The sequence below is a fragment of the Vanessa tameamea genome, chromosome 25 (assembly GCF_037043105.1).
Source record: "Vanessa tameamea isolate UH-Manoa-2023 chromosome 25, ilVanTame1 primary haplotype, whole genome shotgun sequence".
NCBI lineage: Eukaryota > Metazoa > Arthropoda > Insecta > Lepidoptera > Nymphalidae > Vanessa > Vanessa tameamea.
This window is the reverse complement of record NC_087333.1, coordinates 8,660,581-8,684,853: the sequence shown is the minus strand read 5'-3', so window position 1 is coordinate 8,684,853 and position 24,273 is coordinate 8,660,581. Positions and strand designations below refer to the sequence as shown.

Below are 24,273 nucleotides of genomic sequence, written 5' to 3'. Positions count from 1 at the left end.
AACCGAAAACCAACGGTTCAAATTTATAAACGCATCACTAGATTAATGTACAACAAACTGTATCCTTGACATGAGGCCGTTGCTCAGCAGTGGCACGTACGTAAGTTTACGGGATATTATTTTACGGTATCCTTATCCTTAAAGCTGAGTTAGTCCAGTGGTTAACCGGGCAAATACCACTGATTTTTCATATGCTTGAATCTGTATAATTAATCTTAAGCTCGGCACTAACAGAAAACTTTGTGAGGAATATATTATATATATATATATATACATATGTCTAAATTCTATAAAATCCTGCTACATGTGTATACACCAACCTGCATTGGAGCAGCGTTCCGAAATAAGAGCCTTAGCTGAGTAGTAGAACTTTATAATTGGTTGATTTTACTTATAAATATAAATAAATATAAATATTGGACAACATCACATACATTACTCTGACCCCAATGTAAGTAGCTAAAACACTTGTGTTATGGAAAATCAGAAGTAACGACGGTACCACAAACACTCAGACCCAAGACAACATAGAAAATTATACAATCCTAATTTGCTTGTTGTAACAAAAATAAGTGGCGCATTATTACAGAAACAAACTTGGTATAAGTTATGTGATTTTCTCATCCTTTTTGAAATTATATTACTTCAAATGGGCTCATATAAATCACAAAATAATATCTAAACAATTATTCCTACAAATTATCCAAAAAAACATTAGTTATATGCTTTGGGCATTCCGCCTGGGTAGGATTCACCCGATCAAAATATTTTGAACCACCAAACAGTAATAATTAGTATTATGGTTAGTGAGCCAGTGTAATTACTTGCAAAAGGGACATTACATCACAGTTCGCAAAATTGTTGTTATATTGGTTTTTGTATTGATTCAGAAATTATTTAAATTATTGGCCATGGAGCCATCTAGTGGCCCATTTGTATGAAAAATTTTGTCCGCCTAACACTGCCATAAAACAAAATCTATTCGCTAAAGCCCAGATCAGATCAAGAGCTATCAGAAGTACTTATGTAACTCCACGGAAAATCTCCAAAGTCCAACCCTGTCCGAGTTTTAAAGTACACCTACTTATATTACGAAATGTATTTCATTGTTCTTGCGATGATCGTGTGGTTATTTTTAAGCATTCCCGTCATCTCCGGTAAGTATGTTTATATTTTTATTACGTAACATAACGCTCATCGGACAGACTTAATTACACATACGAGTATAATGATACGCATCTATTCAGCTGAAAGTTCTCCACGTTAAATTATCGTCGTTTTAATAAAATAAACTTTAAAATTAATTCGTAATTTGTATTTTTATGCTGTCTCTACTGTTAGTCGTTTCACGCACACTAAGACACCTTGTAAGCACGAGCGACATACACATACCTAATACACGTCCATACTTCACGCGATGAAATTCGATGTTCAAAATCTAAATTGTATAATTCGAAATTCAAATTATTACACGTAGTAATATTTTCACGCAGCTATGGCACCCAATATCAAGGACTAGCTAAGTATAAATAAATAAATGATTATGAGAATGCAAATACTATAATAATTATTACGCAATTGGCTCGTCTGCGATAAGTTTTAATAAGTGTTACGATAAGCTAAGACGGTCCTGGCTGAATTTAGACTGAAGAAAATCATTATTAGTCATGTGATTTCTTATGAAAGAAATAAGGTCTAAACTTATAAAGAATGTAAACAACTAAATAGCGGTTTCAAATGTTTGATACTAGTTTCCGTCTGTGTTTAGGCTGTCGTAGGTTTTCGATATAAAAAAGTCGCCTATGCACTTCCTTGGGATTGATTGCTTCGTACAAAATTCCATAAAATTCGCTTCAGCGGTCTAACCATAAAAACGTAACATACAGATAGAGACATTCACATTTATAAAATTAATATAAATAATTTATTTCAGCGATGCTGGATGAAGACGAGTTTACAATTCTAAGGGATGGTAATGAAGAGGACTGTAAAATTTGCTACGGATTTGACTGCACCGCTTTCAGTGAACCGAGATGCGAGTATTATGGTGAAGTTTATAACAATTATGCGTATATAGATGATTATGAACCAGAAGACAATGATTTGAACGAAGAAGTTGGGAACATGATTCTGCAATATGTTGAGAAAGGTATAACTTCGTCAATGCAATTATTAATAAGGCAATTATCAAAATAAGTTTATCTGTGACGAATTAACGAATTTCATATATTAGTCATAAATTAAATTCGTGTTTCTTCTTCATCTTTATTAACAAATAATTATGCCGGTTTTTTAAAAAAAATTTTTGCTCTTATAAAATTTAGCTCAAGTTCAACAATATTATCGACAAGACTAATTCGATGCATAACACATCGAACATTTCTCGATAAAAACCGGAAGTGAACTCGTAATATCAGTACGTAATAATAACATCTATGTACATCTCACGTTACAGCATCGCAGGGTCCGTACGAAGATTGTCTTCCACTCGTATCCCAGTATACCAACTGCAATAAAGGTAAATAAAACTCCAATATTCATGTACATAAATATATCTCTTTATTATATATTCTTTGATATTTATTTTTAAAAAAAATCGACCAGCTGCGCCTCTTATGCTATAGATTTCCAATCCTTTACCCAGTGTATATAAAAAAAAACATTGTAAAATAAGATCCTTTTAAGATTACTTTACAATGTTTTTATTTAATTTGACATATAATGTACCCTTAGATATATAAGGGTATTTGCATCCTTCATCCGTTTAATTAAATAAATAAAATAAAAAATTAAATGTGATAAAACCCGTGGATTTAAAACCGAAAAAAACTACTGGGTGTTAATAACATTGATATCGTAATTCGAGAAGGAAAACATTGAGAGGATTATTGTGTCAGATGAAACTACCACCCATAAGAAGGTACGTGTAATAGAATCGCGTAGTAGAATAAACTCCAAACCTCCTTAAGAAGACATGGTTGCCAAACAGTGAGACTTTTACTATTTCTTTATACCTGTTTCAGAGAACATTTGTGTAGAGTGCAAAATATGTAGCTGTGATACATATGGAAGATGGAATTGTAGCTCAGTTCAGCATTGTGTGACGAATGATCGCCTGGTTGCTGACCACGGAACGTTGGCTGTGGTGTTGGAGAAAGTCCGGAGATGTAAGCTTTGGAATTATTAAAATTAATAGCATATTACCAGTGCCCCGTATGCGGTGCAGTGACGCCTTAAATATGTTTGTGAACATTTATCCGCTATGACTCACATGGTACTTAACTACTTATTGTACGTTAAAAACTATATCAAAAACTGATCGTATGAACAATGGATGAACGCATAGAATACGAATACAAACAGGACCGTCTTAATTCGCTTTGCCAAAAAACCCGAGCGCCGTTGAGGCCTCGCCGATGAGGGTCAAGTCCGTCGGCCTAATTTTGTAGAATATCTTTTTAATATTTTTCAACGTGATATGTGCAACGCGTGATACTTACCGTCTGTCACGTTATAAATCAGTGAGGAATAAGAGGTTGAGCGTAACGAATCTGTGACATTTCTCTACCATTACAGAGCACCCTCTGTGTTAGATTTACGCGAGGATATTTATGGTATATCCACCACTTATAGGACTGCAGGTCTTAGACTTCGAGTCGATTAGTAATTAGGGTTGTCACCATGGCTAATAATCGGTCAATAGCACTTCTTCACTTGACTCCATAAAATAGCAACCAAATATTAAAATAGATGATTGCGAATCAGTTATTATTTAAATCTTTAATCATAAAATACCACTAAAACTGCTAATATGGTATTGGATAACAATATTTAAATTATTTAGAGAATAAAGTTTAGATACATCAATAGTTATGGTGAATGGTAACCTTTTCCATAGTCCTTAGCATTGTGCTGGTAGCTCATAGAGTCTGATATGTTTTTTCTATATGTCTGTAATTACACTGATGCACTTAGCCTTAAAAACCATAACCACTTTAAGTATATTTTAGTAGACATATTTTCTATCGTAGATAAACATAAACATCAACATTCAAATGAAAGATTAAAAAGATCAATCAATGAAATAAATGACAGCAATAAAATAAGTTACGAAGATTTATTGAAATGGATATATGGAGTTGAAGCTTTTGAAAACGAAGTCAAGAATAAAACAGAAATAGCTATTAATAAAACAAACAATAAAATTGGTAAATTAATAATTACAAGTCTTTCTATTAAACTTTTAATGATTGAAAGATAAAATAGTGAAACAAACAATGCCTCTATTTTACAGCAGTAATAAATCAATTCAATGATACTAATTCCGAATCGGATTTGTTAGATTTTAATGATTTATTAAATGGCGCGATGAGAGACGACAATCATGATACAAATACTAAACAGCAAGAAGCAATATTTTATAAAAATAACGATTCCGTCTCCTTTGATCTACTTAAAGAAATTGGTGTTTATGATGGCACTGAGGCAAACCAATTGAACATACCCGCTGAAAAAACCGAAGATAAAACAACCATTTCTATGAATACCGGTAAGCACAAATTAGCTGTCAAAATTATATATTTTGAATAACATTTTATATATCATTTATATTTTCTGTGCTACTAATATTGTAAATGTGGAAGTAACTCCGTCTGTTACCTGTGCGCGCTTAAATAAAATGAACTAATTAAGATGCAATTTGGTAAGGAAATAGTTTGGTCCCGGGGAAAGACATAGGCTACTTTTTTTATTTCACCTCTTAAGGAGGTAAAATTGAGGTGATGGTTCGAGCGCTAAGGGTAGTTTTATAAATTATACGCAGGTAAGCCGTAATATACAAAAACGTGAATAACAGTCATTTTCGATTTTTTTTCAGAACTCACTAAAACGAATACCGGAGAGAATGATATTGCTATATTTTCTTCAAATGATGTGAAAGAAAATATTCTGAATATAAAGAAACGTGAAGTACCTTTCGATGCAAATGATACAAATGTTGTATTACCAATAAATTATAATAATACTATCGACAAAATGGAAGAGTTACAGAAAAATTTAGTACTTTCATTAAATAAAATTGTAAATGAAAAACAAAAGGAGCTTGAAAAATTGACTAATATCAAAGAAAAGCTCATTTTGTATCTCAAATCGATTGGAAATATAAGTATTCCGAATGACGTATCAAATGATTCGAAATACGATGAAAATTCCATCATAAATTTGTATCAATTTGAAGCGAAACAGCCACAAGAGGATTTAAGAAAATATGATGCAAATATTTTAGAGAAATATTTGAAAAAATTAAAAAGCGATATACATGAAGTAATACGAGACGTTGCAGGAATACAAAGAATGTCAAATACTTCCATTCCGCGCGATCTAATCGTTCTAATACGAGCTATGAAATACTACGTTAATAAAGAAAATAAAAAGCTAAATAAAATAAAACCGCATATATATGGTAGTTATCGAAAACATTTGGACTCACATGATACAAAAGAAAACAATAATCAGCTTGTAGATATTATAATTAATATTCTAGAAGTTCTAGATAAAGATGCACCCGCTAGTGATGTATTAGTCACTGTCTCTTCAGACTTAAGGAAAATATTAAAAAGAATAATTCGAACATTTTATCCAGATGTTTTTGACGTTAATTCAAAAGCGTTTAATCCTAATAACATTCTGATTTACCTAACGAGTATAGGAACTAAATGGCAAAATTCCATACGAGAAATTGAGAAAAGTTCGATACATGAACGTCTTTACAGTCTTAAATCTTTAAATATCGCGATATCAAAAGATATTCTAAAGATGAATAATGCTCTAAAATTAATGGAATTTGCAAATAATCGAAGAATGGCACCGAACAGTGAAGTTTTAGAAGAAAAAGTTTTTAAACTAGCTAACGATTTGCATCAAATGAAAAGTCGATTAAAGCAAACAATAAAATTAAAACCTTATCAACGTTTTAAAAATAAAAACAAAAACGCTGTAAAAAAGGAATCATTCTTTCAAAAAATTAAAAAAATGTTGAAAAGTTCCAAGAAGCAATTTCGAAAACTATTTCACAAAAATGTTACCAAGTCTGAAATAGTACGACAAATGGCAAGAAAAAAAATGGACGAAATAAATAAGAAAAAAATGTTGGAATACGAGGAAATTATGCAAAGGTGGCAGAACAATTTGAACATAATGTCCGTAAGAAATAAAAGGTCACCTGGAGGATTTCAAAATTTTATGTACAAAATAAAACACCTTTTTTCTCCACGCCATTCAAGATCTTACAAATCGACCATACTTAAAAACAACAAAATCGGATCCAAAATAACTACCAAGAAAATAAAATATCACGGTGAGTATCTTAATAGTTTTAAATTAATTTATGAGTCAGGCTCCCCCAGGCTTTATAACAAGTATGACTGAAGATTCCGAGTTGAAATCCGGACAAACGCCACTGAATTTTCACGTGCATGATTTTTGACGAATGAATTATACTGGTACCCATCTCGTGCTTGGCAGTAAAGATATCCTGAGTAAACCGGTATGTAGGAGATGAAAAGTGTATCTGCTAATTTACATTGGAGCATCGTGACGGAATTAAATCTACTTAAAAGAACCTTAGCCCAGCAGTGGGTTTTATATACATACTATCACTAATGCTGTTTTGGATTTTTTTCTTTCTTTATTTATATATTTGATTTATTGTCTTTTTAAAAATGCTCTTTAAAAGTAACTTATTTATAAATCATTGAGCACTTAACAGACATAACTTTAATTCTTAAGCGTCGCGTTCATATTTTTTAATCATTCACTTTTAGAGTGACAAAATCAATTATCAAATACCTGATCCTCTGTCTAAAAAAATATTCTTAAATTGTCTTGTTTTAGGTCGTGGCAGGAAGAATAAAGTAGTATCAACGACATCAAAAACTATTTTGTTTAAAAAATTAAAACATATTTAAGGATAAACATTAGTTATTTTTATTGTGGTCAATTATATGCACTTGAATAGCTATTAACATTATTATTGCACTGTAATGCGTTTATTTTTTACGTTAAAATAAAAAAAATCGATGATGGAACTTAGGGATGTTGTAAAAATCTAAACCTGAACTTTTCAGGAGAAATAAAAAAAGTTGACCTACGTTAAATGATGTGTCCAAATAAACAGTTACTACAAAGCATTTTTTATTATGTTATTGGAAGATGGACGAAATGGGACACCTTATGGTAAGTGGTCACCACCGGCCATAGGCGTCCGCGGCGTAAGAAATGTTAATTATTCCTTAATCTTCAATACACCACCAACCTTGGGAACTAAGATGTTATGTCCCTAGTGCCTGTAGTTACACTGGGTCTCTCACCAGGCAAACCAGAACACAACAATATTAAGTATTGCCGTTTGAGGGTAGAAAATCTGATGAGTGAGTGGTACCTACCCAGGCGGGCGTGCTCATGGCTCTACCACCAAGTACAACCTGAGGTCGTAACTTCTTCATTTTAACTTTAAGACAAAATAAATTTAGTTGCAACACTTGGACCTTAGAGTAATAGTACAAAAACCTTTATTAAAATTATAACAATTCATCTCATTGCCTCCGCAAGTACCATGAGCTCCATGATGATGTAATAGGTAAGATAAAGATGGGTGTTTGATTAAATATTTATTTATAAAAATATTACAAAAGTACGAAATATAATTTACAAAAAAAAAAAAAAAGAGGTTTTATTTTATTTTATCTTTTTAAGATTTAGTAATTGTGTAAATAGTAGCTCCGGCGTTTTCATTTGCATTTTCTTGGCATCATTATCAAATCTTATGAGTGGTTCTTTGAGCGCCAGCAATAGAGGAACGTTTTCTTTCGCATCACTCGCTGTGATTGTCGCACCTGAAAATAACAATTCTTTTTATAATGTATTTAGTGCTATTTTATAAAAACTCCGTTTCTCAGTCGATACGTTGAATCTTATGTCAAATGTATTTTTTTATCAAAAGTATTCTAGAGATTGTTTCGTTTAAATATACCATTTCCTGTTTCATAATGTTAGTTTAGCAGTAGATATGACTATAATATTTAAAGCAATATGCGCCTGCATTAAACTCTAAATAATAAAAATCATTCTTACCTGGACCGTCATTCTTCTGGAATCCTCCACGTTTGTTAGCTATAAAAACTTTAAAGAGCTCTTTGGCGACCATCACATTGCCCTGTTTTAATAAAGTTATAATTCTTTTACCAATATTATAATTAATATCATCACTAAGATCTGCATTTGTTGCTTCCTTTGTTGCTAAATAAAGTTTAATGCGATTTTCTATTAGTAGACTTATGATTTGATCTCTAGTCAGTTTAACGTCTTCACTTTTATAATTAGAAACATGTTCGGGGCTTGATTCAGGCCTATTAAATGTTTGTCTGTTAATAGCTTCAAATTTATCAGGTGCAAACACCTCTACCATATCTTTTGAATTTGTTGGTTTTGGTTTGAATAAATTATTTAACACTTTCACACTCAAATTTATATTGTTTTCAGCATTAGCAATGAACTCTTGGAACTCATTTTGCTTCTCCACAGGTAGTTTATAGAGAGTATCAAAAGAATCTTGAATATTTTTCAATGCAAGTATATTTTGTTTAGTATCTGCTTCTAAAGTCTTTAGTAACATAAGTCGTTTTTGAGGCGGTATGACTGAGAGTAAAGCGAAATTTTTGTAACTGTTGCTGCCCAACTCTACCTTTTCCATAACATTTTTTAACTCTTCATAGGTTTTTGGTTTCTTGTAACTGAAACTTCTTCGTGTTAGTTTTAAGTTTTTATTTACATTTTTTAATATTCTCTCAAAGACCTTCGCCGAACGAGGTCTTTCAATAGAAACTAAGTTATTTCTACGCGTAAATGTATTCGATGTAAATTCTAGTTTTAATGAATCTATCAATTTCTTGATTTTACTCAAAGGATCAAGATCTAATTGTTTCTTTGATTTTTGATCATTACTTAGTTTGTCAGAATTTAATATATTATAAATACAAGGTAACGCATCTAGTATATATATATTACTTTTTGCTTTTGGGTCGTTTTCATTTTGCAATTCAAGGAGATCATCAATAATTGCTTTTAAGTGACCTTTGAGTTTTTCTTTAGTAATATTTAATTTTTGAGAAATGTTGCTTGTCACTTTACTTGGAGTATCTCGCAAAACATCTTTCAATGCGGGTGCTTCTTTATATGTTTCGGTGGCGGATACGGCCTGGGAGGTTTTAGCATCAGGTTTTGTTAATTTAATTAAATCAATAAGAGATTTTATTTTAAAGAAATCTGATAAATTATACAGAATATCTCCTTCAATATTCCCTTCATCCTTTTTTTCACGTACTTGGCTGAGAAGGCAGTTAGGATTATTATTGATGTGATTTAAATAATCGAAAATTAATTTATCTTTGACAGTTACATTAGTACTTTTCAAATCCATTTTAAATTTATCTTCAACAACTCTTTTCACATGATCATTTCTGTTAAACTGATTAAGATTTCTGAGTTTACTTGTGACTTTTTTACTCGCATTGTTGGGAATGAGGAGCTTTGTTATTTTTTCTAATAAATTACCAAACAAGTTAAGGGATGAATTTTCATCATTCTTCATCTCAATACCCACGGTACCACTCCCTATATCTGTTTCACCAGGTTGTACATTTAAGGTATGATACTTTAAATCTTTTATACTATTTTGAACTTTTTCAAACTTCTTCATTAAACTTATAACGTTATTCAACTTCGATATAACGTCGGTAGCAGTTTCTTTCTGTTTAACTTTATCTTTTTGCATTTTTTCAAATTTTGCTTTCTTGCAATTTGTCATATTGATGTTGTCTTGTCCTTTTTTATTTGAATTTTCATCGTCAGAAATATCTGTTTCTGTAATTGTTTCACAAAGCGAAACATTCTTGACGTTTTTATTTTTATTAAGGGTATCTGATAATTTTATAAGAGCATTTTTAAGAAAATTTTCCTGTCGAATACTAAGTGGTTCTTTAAATAGTTCAAGTAAATCGATAATTTTATTGTGTTTCATTGATTCCACTTCGATCGACGCATCAGAAGATTCTTTTTCGATGTCCCATAATTTAGTGAGAAGATTTCCAGCAATGTAAGTCATTGCAGTTAAAGTGTCATTTTCTGGTGTAAAAGTAATGTTAGACATTGGCGGAACATTCTTGTCACCTATAACTTCCGTGCCTTGTTTTAGTTCAGCTACAACAAGCTTTGACAAGTCCTTGTTCTTTGTACTTTGTGAATAATTACCAATTATTTTATGAAGTTCTCCATTAGTTAATTGTTCCAAATCTTGAGCTTGATGTGTCGATTCAATCTTGTTTTCAGTAATGTGATGATCATAGTCCTGTGGATTATAATCAATTTGCAGCGGACTTATGTCAGATTTATTGAAATTATCTATAAGATCTGTACGACGTGATATTTTAGGTACAGTTTTCATATCTACTTTGTTAGCAGATATTGTTCCTGTATGATTTGTACCTCTTAATGTATCTGTGAATGTTATTAAATATTATTATTTTTTATCTAGAATTAAATGTTATAATGTTTTGTGTTTTTCTGACTCACCTTCATTTATATCATCTCCTGTATGATAAAATGTTATGGTATGATTTTTATTCTTCTTTTCATCTAGTTGCTCTTTAACAGAACGTTTTTGTCGAGACATGTACGTCGCGAAACTTTCATCATAACGACTATAGTCTGGAACTAAAGTTTTTAAAAATAAACAACAATTTTACGTGTAGAAAAGTTAATAAGACTTACCATAACAATTTAGAATTGTGCTCAGAAATGAAAGAAAGGTGCTTGTTTAAAGTTTATTAAAAAAAAAAAAAATAGAGTTTTCTTCAAGGTATAGCGATTAAATAACCTGAAAACAATATTTAGATTAGTGCAACAAATTTTGACAGGAAGTAGCGTTGAGAAAAACAATTAAAAGTTAACAGATTTATTGTATTTGGTTACCTAATAGTTCGTCTTCAGGTTTTGGAGGACCTGGCACAAGGCTTTCAGGTTTTTTCTTAGCCTTCTTTTTTAATCCTGCAACAATATTCAATATTAGCATTTAATTCAAGATTATCTTAGGATTTCGAATGTAATACGTATAAATTAAAACGAAACACAACCACTTCACTCACACACACGTGTTTTCAAAAGATGGCTATCTAACCAGCGGCCTACGGTGACCATACAAGCATATAACTAGCCTATTCTCAAATTAGAAATCATAATGCACATTTGTAGTACATAAAGATTAACTCTCTATTCACTCTATTCTGATCTGATTGGAAGGCAATCGACAAAACGTTTTTTACAGTTTCACGAAACAAACGAAAGTTTTACGAAATCGAACAGTTTCACGTATTTACCACTAAAAAGGCAACGCTGCGAGAATACTTGACAGAATTTTTGCCGATAATTCCTTGATGGACTTTTTTGTTTTGAACCCGGATTTGAACCTAAATATCTACAATTCATTTTATAGGTTATAGTAGGAACATAATTATATACTTAATCAAACATAATTCAATATTCAAAGGAATAAAGAAAATATACCTGTATACATAACATCAACGGCAGTGCTGAACGTTTGCCTATCTGCTAAAACGTCGTTTTCATCGACTGAACAGTCGAAGACAGCCTCACACTGCCACTCGCCCTCCGCTGAGCATGAACATCGATTGCATCCCGAACATTCATTAGCTGTGGAACGATAAATGTCATGAAAATTTTAGTTGATTGTTTTACGTTCTGTCTATCTAAATCTATTTATATGAATGTGGACTTTAAAGTGGACATTAGCAAAGTAATGTTAATAATATACAAGTAATTTAATTGGTGTAATTTTCCTTGCTGTTTCCCTCGGTAGAATGTACAATACAAGCCAGGGTCTTTTCAAATAACGACGACGCGAATACTTGTAAAGCCCAATTGTATAGTGTATTCCGATATTTTATTTGTTCCCTTGCTTAGAATATATATATTTTTATCTACTGATGAATATACGATGTGAACGCGCAGCAATTTAAGCCGGAATTAAAATTAAACCGCAATAATAAAATGACGCTGCTTAACGGTAAAGTATGTATATTACGTGGTGCCTACCCAGACGGGTTTGCACAAAGCCCTACCTCCTAGTTTTAATTTATGTACCTGCAGGTACATTTTTATATAATATTTTCATTAGAAAATATAGCTCTTTTGTACGTTATAATTTTTAATTTATTATTTTACATATTCGATTTGATTGACTTGAATGACCAGATGGTACCATCACATTACCACAGTCACGGATACTATTTTAAGATAGGATCCTTTTCCTTATTAGAAAATTGAGTTTTACCAACAAATAGTCATAACACTGTTTATGTTCAAAGCCAGGGGAAGGCCGGTAACTCGTATACAATATAAGTAAAGATAAAACGGTAATCTTACCTTCAGAACAATCGGAATATTCGGATACAAATGGTATGCACTTTTCATTATCGATATCATCTCCAACTGTGGATTATTTTTTGTTAAAATGATTACACATTAAGCATCATACAGTATAAAGTTTTAGAAAAACCTACTTAGAAAAATATATTTGTTAAAATCAAGTTATACTTGTAAATAAAAAAATGTCTTGTTACATTCAAGAAACTATACAAAGTAACAGGATATTGGATTGTTTTCCATTATTTAATTATTTAAATTAAATTCGTTTTGCTTACGTTTGGTTGAATTTTCTACACTGCCTAATTCTAACCAATCAAAAAGTTTTGGCTCGTTTTTTTTTGTCGCTCAAAAACAATCGGTTAATGAAGTTTAATAACAATTCGTTTATCACAGGAACCGGATATAATATAGCTGCCTTCAGTCAAATACATTATTTATAACTATTAAAAATTACTTATGTATTAAAAAAGAAAAAGAAGATCAAAATCAGTGCAGCTGAAACGTAAATGGTGACGGAGAAAAATTGGTGCGCCAAAAGAAAAAAATGTTGCAAGCAAACGTGTGCGAATAATAAATAACACATTACGTTGAAATCACTTTGAAAACACTTTAATCGTCACAATCACAATACAAAACTTTTATAAAAATAAAAAATAATAATACAATCACTTCACTACACAAACACTTCTGAAATCAACACTTTTACAAAAGATAACAATTTAAATTATTAATTGAGATTAGTTTAACTACAGTTGAGATAAAGGGCAACGATCACTGCGCAAAATTTTATCACAATCAAAACAATATTGCCGCCTTCAAAGACTTTCTTGTACACGTGAGATTTTTCATAATTTCAATTTCATTAAACATTCTCAAAACATTAGTTTAACTACAGCTGTAGTCACTTTTATTGCTTATTGAAATATATTAATCATTATTGACAATAAAGTCCAAATAATCTTCTCGTGGGCTGCCAGCCAAGATGTTCTCCTTCGGAACCTTCCTTCTCATCAGCCTTATTTTATTTCGGACTTTTTCGTGTAAGTGACGGCGGTGACCGTCCGGATGATTGCAGCACAACGTATCACCACCTGCAACCAACCTTTCATTTACAATCATTTCAAAACACAATGAGAACTTAATCTTAAAACAAAATAACAATTTGTTTAAACAACTAAAGATTGGTTGCAGGTTTTTTGCAAAATTCAAACAATTTGACACCAACACGGCGTACCGATAACCTAAAACACTTCACGACACAAAAAAAAATCTGTGCATAAACTTTACAGCTAAGAGTGTGCCGTGCTCGAATAAATCATAGAAGAACAAACACTCAGTCATGCCGTACCAACATCCATAAATGCTACGACCCCTTCATCCATCGTCCTTCTCAACCTATGGGACAGTTGTCGGAAATAAGCTGGTCTGTCTTGTTTGAACAAATTACGGTATCTGTTTCTTGGCGCATCAGGTTCTCTGATAATTCTATAATATTCGCAGTACCATGGGTCTCTGCTAATACAGCCAGCGTGTCTGCCATGAGTTGCGCAGACGCAATAGTAACATATTTCCTTGTTGGAGTAATCTAAGAGGGAGTCGATGTCACTTGGGATATCGATGTCAGTATTGTTAGCATTGACATTGTTGCTGTAGTAGGAAGTACCTCGTTTGCAGCTAGCTTTAGCTTCATAGGGTATCTCGTCGTTATGCCAAATATAATCTGTATTAAAAGTAAACTAACTTTATGACCGGACAGTAGATGAATCATGTATTAAGCTACGTAAGGGTGATCATTACAACCATGGCAATTGTTTCCAGCAAACTTCTTCTACTAATACAACTTGTACCTACTACTGTTACAGGTAACTTTACAACTTTCTAAGACTATAATATAAACCTTTAAACTAAGTATTATGTTGATCAAATATAACTATACTAATAAATATTTCTAAATTTTCCGGTCCCACATTTCAGCTGCACTGATTCATCCCATATTAAACCCAAACCCACCAACCTCGCCTAATCCTAAACGCCAACGACGTTTCGTGCGCAAAAGGCAAATTCCTCTCCATATTTTTCTTCAAAATGCCCATCCTAAGGCATTCATTAACGTTCATAGCTGGTCTTCGACTACAATATTCGTCTTTTCCATCAACAGAACACACACAAATCTTGCAGCTTTCTTCTTTCGCTTCGAAGTTCATATGAGATCTTCGTATTTCTTCTTCAGAGGTCTCGTCATTGCTTATTACTTTTTTCTCTTCTATTTTTATAACAGTATGACCAGGATAGCATTTTAAGCCTCTCTCTTCAAGCTGTGCGTCCGTCATTTGCATTGGATTGTAAAATAGTTCTAAAACGTTTATGGTATTGAGGTTACAGCTAACTACCTGGCTAACTTTACTGCCATTGTTTGGTCTTAGATGTCGAGATTTTTCCACCACTCTGACCTAATGCGAGTTATTAAATACGCAGCATACATTCCTCGCGATGTTTTCCTTCGACGATGAGTACAAAATTATCTACATAAATTATTCCGATGCAAATTCAGTGCTTAGTGGCTTTGAACCCGCGAACTTTGAAGATGCGTCTGTTCTGGGCCGCTGGACAATCGTAGGTGATCTACATAAATATTAGTAGGTACATAATGTGCCCTTGATTGTATGTACTTAATCTCTGCAAACCGGGAAATAACCGTTTTGGTATAACATGATCTTACTAACTTGGGCAGAGAATTTCATCTGAAATAAAGAAGCTTTAATTATGTAACTTTCATCCACTTACCCGCATCTACGATCTGAAGAGAGATTAATGCAAAGATCAGCAACGCAATTTTCACCTCCATGGCTATCGTGAGTCCGGGGTACCACTCGTACCGGTTGGTTGTACGAATGACTTTTATATGAGTTTTCGCTTGACTGCCATTGTTCATGAATTTTAGGACAGATATGTATCCAAGTTGACTGAGATTGTTTTGGAACTGGTGTTTTGGAAAAGTATTTTTTTGTTTTATTTTCATAAATTAAACTAAGTAATAATAGGATTCCACGTCCTGTCCTACAGGACATGATGTGTCTTCTATCTATCTATCAATGTATTTGTATTTATTTTAAAAAGATTTTTATTTAGTTAAGTATAAGCTTATGTCAATTATTTATTTATGTCATCCGCAATGTCTGCTTCGAATACACTTTTCTCTCTTTCTTATGAAAATCTGGAAACAATTAAACCTAATTAAGCTGTTTTCGGTTAATTGAATAACAAACATCCATTAACAATATCTAATTTTCAGTTTATTGTAGAAAGACAAACAGGCCTCCCCTTAAGGTAACGGTACGGCACTGGTCCTTTATTTTACTCAAAGATATTAAAGTAAAAAACGAAAATTCAGTAATGCTTGCCAGATATGAACTGGAATCATCGATCAAGATCCCCAATCTTTACGCACTGGACCTGAGAGAGTATTCAATTAAAATACTCGTATATTAGTTTTCAACGATACGCCCCTGCGCTTGATGAATGAATCTAATCAAAATGAGAATTTCCAACAAAACGAGAAAACGATAAAGTTTATCGCAAACACCTGCTTCGTCCATCTGAGTCTAGATTGTAAGATGTCGTTTTTTAACTTCCTAATACTAATGTCTAATACGTAACCAATGGATCGATTAACAGAATGTATTTATGTGACAATCTCAGCTGAGTGTGTTTACGTTATAAATATACCCATTAGCAATAAAAAGCGATCGTTTGACAAATTTGATATCTTGTTAAATGTATTACAATCCATTGATAATAAGTTTATTTTTTTTTTGTTTAAAATAGATATTTAGCCTGGCAACAGTGTCACGTGATAGTGTTACTATCGTTCGTATATCTATATGTATATATATATACATAATAAAGATATTTCATTTTAAGAAATTAAACTATTTTTTTAAAATAAATTCTTCAACGTTTATTTTGAACAATGAAAGACTTGAGTTTGTTAATTCGACGGTCTTTATAGGGATTAACTAATTAGCAGTGAGGCGCCTATTTATCTGCCCTAGCAGGGAAACTAAGAAGCGCTAGTTATGCAATCAAAACAATTCGAAAACATAAGTACTGCTAGACTAGTTTATTTTGGTGATAATCATCTTATGGTACGTTTGTTATGGGGTAGTCCCGCAGTTATTGAAATTATATTTATTCTGTAGAAAGAACTCTCCGAACCATTTATAATATTCGTTCTAGGATATCATGACGCGAAATTTTAAAGAAAAAGGTATATTAACGGCTGCGACACAATATATCGTGTTTATATGGAAGAATATAAAAATAATCCATAAAAGCTGATACACATACTATTAATACAAAAAAATTAAAACTGTAACCCCTGCATTCCGCTAAAGGTCTTCTTGTCGCCGGAGGCTGTTTTCTGAAACGGTAGTAGAGTTCAAATAATGACGATTCAAAAATGCTTTATTGTAAAGTTTAATTGAATAAAATATATTTGATTTGATATACTAATATTATAAATACGACATTAACTCCGTCTGTTACGCCTTCACGGATAAAACACAGAACCGAATTTGATGATTTTTTTTATGACCCCCAAGGACATAGGCTATTATATACTTAAACTCTACCACCGCCCCCGAAAACGGGGTGAAGACGGAGGCGCAACCTAGTATTGTATACATGGATATATATAATAATTTTAATTACCCTCGCATCAGCCGTGTGCGACCAACCTTGGGTACTATGTACTATGTTCCTTGAGCCTGTTCTTATACTAATCCTTCAAACTGAAACACAAAAAATCTAAGTATTGTTGTTCGGCGTTAGAACATATGACGATACTTATCCAAACAGGCTTACCTAGGCCACCAAAGAGATTTTTAATTAATTAATTTTAAAATGAAATAATATCATAAACACTTGATAATTGTGAGAAAGTTCAATGTATTTTAAAAATGTGATATATGTGTGAACATTCAATATGTTTATAAATGCACTTTACAAATCGAAATGAAATACAACAGCTCAGCCCCACGGTGTATCGTATAGTCTAACCGATAAATTATTTACAAAAGTAAATTGTAAGCATTATTTTTATTAAAACTATTAGTTGTTTAGAAGAGAAATTTTTATTTAATAAAAAAGTAACAGTATTATTTCAGTGCAATGCTAAGGGTTTCCATTTCAGTAGAAGTTTTGGACCTTATTTCACCATGCTGCTAGAATGCGAGTCGGTACACGTGTGGCAGTATTTCTTTGAAGTTAGACACCAGCAGGTTTCCTCACGATGTTTTTCTTCTCCGTGGAGCACGAGATGAATCCTCCTGTCGCCATCGGTTAGGACGTACGCGTTCCAACCACTAGCGCAGCTCGGTTCAAATTCTTACTATTATTTAAAAAAAATAGTATTTTTATTTGTAAGTAATGCTAAATTAGCAGAAAACGAAAAAACTGACAAATAGTTACGTGCGCCAAGATTTATTAGCGGGGATCTGTTTTAAAAATTGCGTTCCGAAAAGTGTGACTGTTATTTATGAATTTATCTTTTTAATTTAAGCAAATCAACGAACATGAGCTACATATATATATTTATATATACATATAATTGAAATATACTGATTCAGTAAACTATTTTTTTTTATTTATCACTTCCAGGCATTATTTGTGACATAACCTAACTTCAAGAATTTAAAATATTTTAATTCCGAATATTACATACTAGTTTTCGTTGTCGTCGCCTGGCAGATTGTATAGAATTTAATGTCCATCGGCTGAGCGTAATAGTTAAGTAGTGTTAGCGAGTAGCCCTAGCCCTAGCCCTAGCCCTAGCCCTAGCCTGGCTATATGATGTTACGTCATAGGATGTCATAATTAATTATATCACATTATTATATATAATGTTTATAATCGAAGCTATTTATTTTACATTTATAAAATTATTGCTATAATTAGTTGCTTAATAATTAGTTAAACTTTAATTAATACTATTTCATTTGGCGCACTGTTTAAGACTGTTTAAGACAAATACATACTTCTTTTTCTTAAAAGATTGATCGGTCACGAGAAATAATGAGACGATTGGAAGTTGTTGAAAAATATATTTGTTGGAGAATTATTATAAAACGTGATTTCATTTTGTCATCTTAAACTACTGAAATTAATAATTAAGACGTGAAATCTTATCACAAAAACTAATTCTCGCAATCATAATATTATAAGTTAGCATTCAGCCATTTTGTCCGCCATTTTGAACGTCATCCAATCACGACTACACAGGACTGTAACACAGATTAAATAAAACAAATCATTTGAGCAAACGGTTTATTTGTATAAATAGAAATATTTAAAAAAAATTATACATCTCTTATGTCAAAAATAATTATTTACTTCTAATATTTACAACACAAAGATATAAATAACATTACATAGGAATCTAAATATTGAGATCAAAAAGTGGTTTGCACTTTTATTACAAACCTACACTAAAGTCCAGTCAATTTAAATGTCCTACGGCTGAGTTAACTCCCCTTTAGGAGGAGACGTATCCCCCCACGCTTTTTATGTAAATCAGATGCAGGTTTCCTCACGACGTTTACCTTGACCGGCGAGCACGGGAATTATAAACACAGACTCATTTAAAGTAGGTACTTAAGTAATATTTACAAAAGTCAATTATAAAAATAGAACGTAATCAAAACTTCTAAACTTATATAATCACTATAGGCGAGTAGCTTCGGGCCTAATCGGAGGGAAAAATATAGCTTTTTAACTTAAAAATGTGTCCGTAACACCTTGCATACATAAATAACTTAATTAAACTTTTGAATCTTCTGCATCCTTCACAGTTTCGTGCTTTACTCTCTGGTAGGGCGCGTCCCATAGACAATCAATATATCAAATGCTACATATATGCTGATATTTCAAAAAAGTAAGACGTAAAAACAATTAAAACAACGATTAAAACACAGATTTAGGGGGGGGGGCTGTACAATTTGACGAAATCAATACAAAAACCACTCATTCCAGTACGTATCAACAAAACGGTCACAAAAACTCTTCGCTGGGAGTGGGCCTTCGACTCGCGGCCATGCGTTCAGCATTTCCTCCGGCGTCAGACTGTGAGCTGACGCCAGACCCGCGTACAAGCAGCCCAAGCTCAACAGGGGCTTATAGGGGCTCAGTCTGTGATCATGGGTCAACTTAAGACCCAACTTCAGCTTAGACACTAAATAAGTGAAGTAGACGTCTTCTAAATTAATCATCGGCACTTCAAATGCCGTCTCTAGAATCTTCTTAATGAGTTTACCTGAAAATAAGCAAACATGACAATAATTGTTACTGGATTATTCTGAAAGGAATTTCTTAATGGCGGAGTGAAGATAGGAAGCAGCCAGCGCGTCCATCTGGGTAGGTAGGGGGTACCACCGCCTACCACATATCTCGTTGCTAGCGGCTCCCAACGGACGAACCAAGTCGCTCAAGCAGCCGACAGGGTGGATTAGTTGACTGAACTCACAACTGTAGCCACTTGGTAATGACATGTATACAGTTTTGTATTACAAATAAACATTTAACCAAATACAAATACTCGATACGGTTGTGCACCGATTTAAAAGGCGAGTGAGCCAATGTAACTGCAATCATTACATTCAAGTAGACTCGTAAAAGCACTTTTCGATCGTCACGTTACCGGTTCGAAAAGTAGATTCTACCGCGAAGAACCGGCAAGAAACTCAGCAGCTAGTCTTTTCCACCATTTTAATAACAGACTATGTCAATGAAGAACATTAAATCTTACCATCTTAGTTCCCAAGGTTGGCTATATAGGTGATGGTTAATATTTCTTACAGTGCAATGTCTACGAGCTAAGACGACCACTTACCATCTAGTAGGTAGTCCATTTACCATCTGTCTTCCTGCTTTATACATAAATAACTCAAATATATTTAGCGTAGTTGGTAGTCAGGCTTTGAAATGTAATCAATGAACAATTTCTTATTTCTTTTTAAATAACAGACGACGTAAATATTTACCATTTATGAGATATCCTGTCCCAGAGAGATACTCGGGGATGAAGTCTTGCCGATGCAGCCACCGAGGCGAGTACCACTTGCTGTACTCGTCGCGGTGGAGGTAGTTGTTCATTTTCCTGTATCCTGAAAAAATTTACCACCAAAAATCTTTGTTGAAAGTATACTAAAATAACTGCACCTTCGCAGATAATGTCGGAAAACTCTCGAATTTTAAAAAAGCAGTACTAAACACTTCGTATGTGATGAGTAAATACGTCCTACCCTATTTCTAGGAGCCGAGATGGCCCCGTGGTTAGAAGGCTTGCACCTTAGCCGATGATTTCGGGATGAAGCAACACTGAATATTCATTCACATGCTTAATTTATGTTTATAATTCCTCTCGTGCTCGGCGGGGGATGAAAACTTCGTGAGAAACCTACATGTGTCTAATTTCAAAGAAATTTTGTCATTGGAGCAGCATGGTGGAATATGCTCCAAATCTTCTCCTCATACTGTGAGGAGACCTTAACCCAGCAGTGGGAAAATTTACAGGCTGTTACTGTATCCTATTTTTGAAGGCACTTCAAAAACAAGTAGAATCGAAAGACAATTACCTACAAGATCACTCCCCGACGTCTCCTCCAAGACCCGCTTCATCATCCAAGGGTTCACTAACACATCATCATCGGTCTTGAACAGCATTAGTTCCGTGGGACAGTGCTCCGATGTCCATTTGAGCATGAGCGCAGTCTTCAGAGTCAAGTTCTGGTAGTGATCTTGAAAATTGTATATAATAACATCACTATACTTCTTTGCTTCTACGTAATTATCAACCTGAGCGACAAAAAATGGTCGAATCATATAAAAACAAAAAGTGAGAGGCGTCCAGCGGCGCGGTTGAGATGAAGTCAATATCCTACGTATTAAATAACAGATACAATATAAATAAAATCAAACGTGAGGCGATAACTATTATGTTTATCTTTTATCACTTTACAACTCTTTTATATTCTTTCCGATCCGTTGCCATCGGCAGCAGTCTCTCTTGCATAAACTAGCGGATGACGTTCCGAAAAGAATGGTTCGTGTGATCAATTCCACTCACTGTATAATCGGATTTTACGTCACTAATAGTGAACCTGTGACTTTTTGCGGATTTAAGGTTTGGGTGACCTTTGCGGGGACGGTTTGGCGGGCAATTCTAGCACTAACTGTCGTGGCATAGCTTTGGCTTTGGCTTGTACTTCGACTCGGCTCCACTTAGTATATATTGTAGCGTTACAAAAATAAATTAACAACTTTTGAGAATTATTCAATGAAAATGAAAATTGTTCTTAAAATCCCGTGTCAATTAAAACAATAACAAAAAATAATTTTAAATAATTATGTAACCGTACACATTAGAGAAAGAAAGAGCGAGAAAAAGAATTAGAGGACAAGGTCGGAGACGATTTCTGTCAGTTCTGTAAACCACCTTTACCATGAAATCCTTACTTTACGATACAACGTCAGGACGGACATATAGACACACATGTACTTTTATAAGAAGTACGCTATATAATGTTCAACTTATTTATTCACATATTCCTTATTGCATTCCGAAAAATAAAACTAAAATATATATGAGGATTTACAAAAGCTGCATGAGGTCCAACAGGCGGTCTTTTCGTTAAAACTGCAGGCGCACTTTGGGTAAACGTATTGCAAAATATATCAGGGAATATATTCGACCACTATGTAAGTGATAAGGGGCACAATAACTTACCATCAAATCTTCCACAGAAGGTCCATTCAAACCCATTATGAAGTATGTCGGTAGATGCTTCGCCCACGTGCTTCTAATCGCCTCGCGATGGTCGAAGCGTGATGGCGATGACGTCACTAACACTAAAACTGGTATATCCTTTTTCTGTGAGCACACTGTGGACGACGGTTCGATGAGAACATCACTGCAAAGGGCATATGTAAAGAAAAATTACGTATCAATTTATAATAGGAACGCAAAAGATGACGCTGAGACACCTGAGGTAAGTCACCGCTGTCCAAAGTCATTACCACTGTGGATGAGATTTCAACGTGTTGAACGAAATGATCACCACGCTGCGTCTTGAGAGTTGGCTAACGGTCTTAAAGTTGGAAAATGTTAATACAATTTCTTAGAAAAAGAGAAACAATTGTTATTATAACTTAAACCCATAAAATTTAATACAGGTTTCCATAAAACTCCGACCTATGAGTAAAGAACGATCTCTTCACATCCTCAATCCGAAATCGTCCTGTCATGGCGAGTGGCTCAATAAATCTATAGCTTTTTCCAACTTATTCCAACAAGAAGACAAAAGACAAATAAATAACATTTGACACCAAATTGAGCGATGTGATTGGACGAGAGTTTGAATAGTCTACCATAATTATTCACTTTGCATTTGCGAACAAATTGCGTTTGGAATGTGCTGCTGCTGCTGGACTAAGGCCTCCTCTCCCTTTGAGGAGAAGGTTTTTGGAACACCACGCTGCTCCAATGCGGGTTGGTGGAATACACATGTGTCAGAATTCCGTTGAAATTAGACACATTCAGGTTTCCTCACGATGTTTTCCTTCACCGCCGAGCACGAGATGAATTATAAACACAAATTAAGCACATGAAAATTCAGTGGTGCTTGCCTGGGTTTGAACCCAAAGTCATCGATTAAAATGCACGCGTTCTAACCACTGGCTCAGTAGAATAGTATTATATTATAAATAAAGATATATTAGTGAAAGAGTGTTACTAGGTTACTCTTTAACATCCAAGGTTTGTTCGATTATAACAGGATATAGGTAGTCATGCCAGCACTAAGATTAGTACATATACTTAACATACTTAATTTTTCAAAATATTTAAATACACAGCTTAGATTCATCCAGCTAAACTTGATGTGTTAGGACTCATGGTAAAAATGTGTTTCAAAACAAATCATCTTACATTTTATCGAGGTAGCTCTTCAAATTCCTGTTCAGTCTGAAATGGTCCAGCTGCTGCAGGGGGAGAGGCAGTAGTAACGCCTCGCCCGTGACGCCGGCCAGCCACCACGCGGACAACAGAGACGATAATGTCAATGTTATGAACGCTAGCCGAATCATTATACCTTTTTTACGTGGAACTAGTGGGAAAAATAATGAGTCTGTATTCTTCGATGAAGGCTCGACATGTTCATGTGAAGCATACTCCGATAGATAAATAAATAAATAAATATAAATAAATAAATATAAATAAATATTGGACAACATCACATACATCACTCTGATCCCAATGTAAGTAGCTAAAGCACTTGTGTTATGGACATCAGAAGTAACGACGGTACCACAAACACCCAGACCCAAGACAACATAGAAAACTAATGAAGTTTTTCTACATCGACTCGGCCGGGAATCGAACCCGGGACCTTGGAGTGGCGTACCCATGAAAACCGGTGTACACACTACTCGACCACGGAGGTCGTCACAATAAATAACGTTAACAATCCAGATTAGTTAACAACAATAGGAAGACAATACTAAACTTATTTAAAAAAACAAAGTTCGTTTGGACCGCAGTCACAAAACCATTCGTTTCGCTTACGGATAGAAGAATTATCTGATTGTCATTTTGTTATGGGTAGCTTCTGAAGTACGACTCGTAGTTCATTATCCTATTGGTAAGCAAAACGAATTATTTCTTGAATATAGTAAACAAGAATAATCCAGTATTTAATACTCTTTGTTGCATTTGGTATCATT

General features: G+C 33.6%; 4 protein-coding genes across 4 annotated transcripts; 1 reads left to right on the top strand and 3 right to left on the bottom strand.

The window, feature by feature from the left end:
• The first annotated feature begins 1,096 nt into the window (after window positions 1-1,096).
• Window positions 1,097-6,484, top strand: LOC135194146 (uncharacterized). Its single transcript, XM_064219015.1, has 7 exons — window positions 1,097-1,157; window positions 1,934-2,149; window positions 2,456-2,518; window positions 3,024-3,167; window positions 4,295-4,549; window positions 4,877-6,355; window positions 6,405-6,484. Exons 1-7 carry the CDS (start codon window positions 1,097-1,099, stop codon window positions 6,482-6,484), a joined length of 2,298 nt encoding a protein of 765 aa, XP_064075085.1.
• A 1,250-nt stretch (window positions 6,485-7,734) lies between these two features.
• Window positions 7,735-10,535, bottom strand: LOC135194145 (uncharacterized). Its single transcript, XM_064219014.1, has 2 exons — window positions 8,131-10,535; window positions 7,735-7,892 (listed from the first exon to the last, which is right to left on the bottom strand). The coding sequence occupies exons 1-2, from the start codon at window positions 10,496-10,498 to the stop codon at window positions 7,735-7,737; spliced, it is 2,526 nt and encodes an 841-aa protein (XP_064075084.1). The 5' UTR covers window positions 10,499-10,535.
• A 372-nt stretch (window positions 10,536-10,907) lies between these two features.
• LOC135194144 (uncharacterized) lies at window positions 10,908-15,356 on the bottom strand. The gene is made up of 6 exons (XM_064219013.1): window positions 15,283-15,356; window positions 14,513-14,851; window positions 12,496-12,561; window positions 11,617-11,763; window positions 11,026-11,100; window positions 10,908-10,930 (listed from the first exon to the last, which is right to left on the bottom strand). Exons 1-6 carry the CDS (start codon window positions 15,341-15,343, stop codon window positions 10,908-10,910), a joined length of 711 nt encoding a protein of 236 aa, XP_064075083.1. The 5' UTR covers window positions 15,344-15,356.
• A 3,723-nt stretch (window positions 15,357-19,079) lies between these two features.
• LOC113392870 (beta-1,3-galactosyltransferase 5-like) lies at window positions 19,080-23,651 on the bottom strand. The gene is made up of 5 exons (XM_026629474.2): window positions 23,480-23,651; window positions 22,280-22,463; window positions 21,129-21,348; window positions 20,535-20,657; window positions 19,080-19,807 (listed from the first exon to the last, which is right to left on the bottom strand). The coding sequence occupies exons 1-5, from the start codon at window positions 23,635-23,637 to the stop codon at window positions 19,503-19,505; spliced, it is 990 nt and encodes a 329-aa protein (XP_026485259.2). The 5' UTR covers window positions 23,638-23,651; the 3' UTR covers window positions 19,080-19,502.
• Window positions 23,652-24,273: the final 622 nt, after the last annotated feature.

Excerpts from the sequence above, each read along its gene's own strand:
- LOC135194146 (XM_064219015.1), top strand. The coding sequence starts at position 1,097 with ATGTATTTCATTGTTCTTGCGATGATCGTGTGGTTATTTTTAAGCATT. Across the intron at positions 2,150-2,455 it reads TCTGCAATATGTTGAGAAAG|CATCGCAGGGTCCGTACGAA; the intron begins GTATAACTTCGT and ends CTCACGTTACAG. Across the intron at positions 4,550-4,876 it reads AACCATTTCTATGAATACCG|AACTCACTAAAACGAATACC; the intron begins GTAAGCACAAAT and ends ATTTTTTTTCAG.
- LOC135194145 (XM_064219014.1), bottom strand. The coding sequence starts at position 10,498 with ATGAAAACTGTACCTAAAATATCACGTCGTACAGATCTTATAGATAAT. Across the intron at positions 7,893-8,130 it reads CCAGAAGAATGACGGTCCAG|GTGCGACAATCACAGCGAGT; the intron begins GTAAGAATGATT and ends TGTTATTTTCAG.
- LOC135194144 (XM_064219013.1), bottom strand. The coding sequence starts at position 15,343 with ATGGAGGTGAAAATTGCGTTGCTGATCTTTGCATTAATCTCTCTTCAG. Across the intron at positions 12,562-14,512 it reads GGCGTTTAGGATTAGGCGAG|TTGGAGATGATATCGATAAT; the intron begins GTTGGTGGGTTT and ends AATAATCCACAG. Across the intron at positions 11,764-12,495 it reads ATATTCCGATTGTTCTGAAG|CTAATGAATGTTCGGGATGC; the intron begins GTAAGATTACCG and ends ATCGTTCCACAG.
- LOC113392870 (XM_026629474.2), bottom strand. The coding sequence starts at position 23,637 with ATGATTCGGCTAGCGTTCATAACATTGACATTATCGTCTCTGTTGTCC. Across the intron at positions 22,464-23,479 it reads AAGAGCTACCTCGATAAAAT|TGATGTTCTCATCGAACCGT; the intron begins GTAAGATGATTT and ends TGCCCTTTGCAG. Across the intron at positions 19,808-20,534 it reads GACAGGATATCTCATAAATG|GTAAACTCATTAAGAAGATT; the intron begins GTAAATATTTAC and ends GCTTATTTTCAG.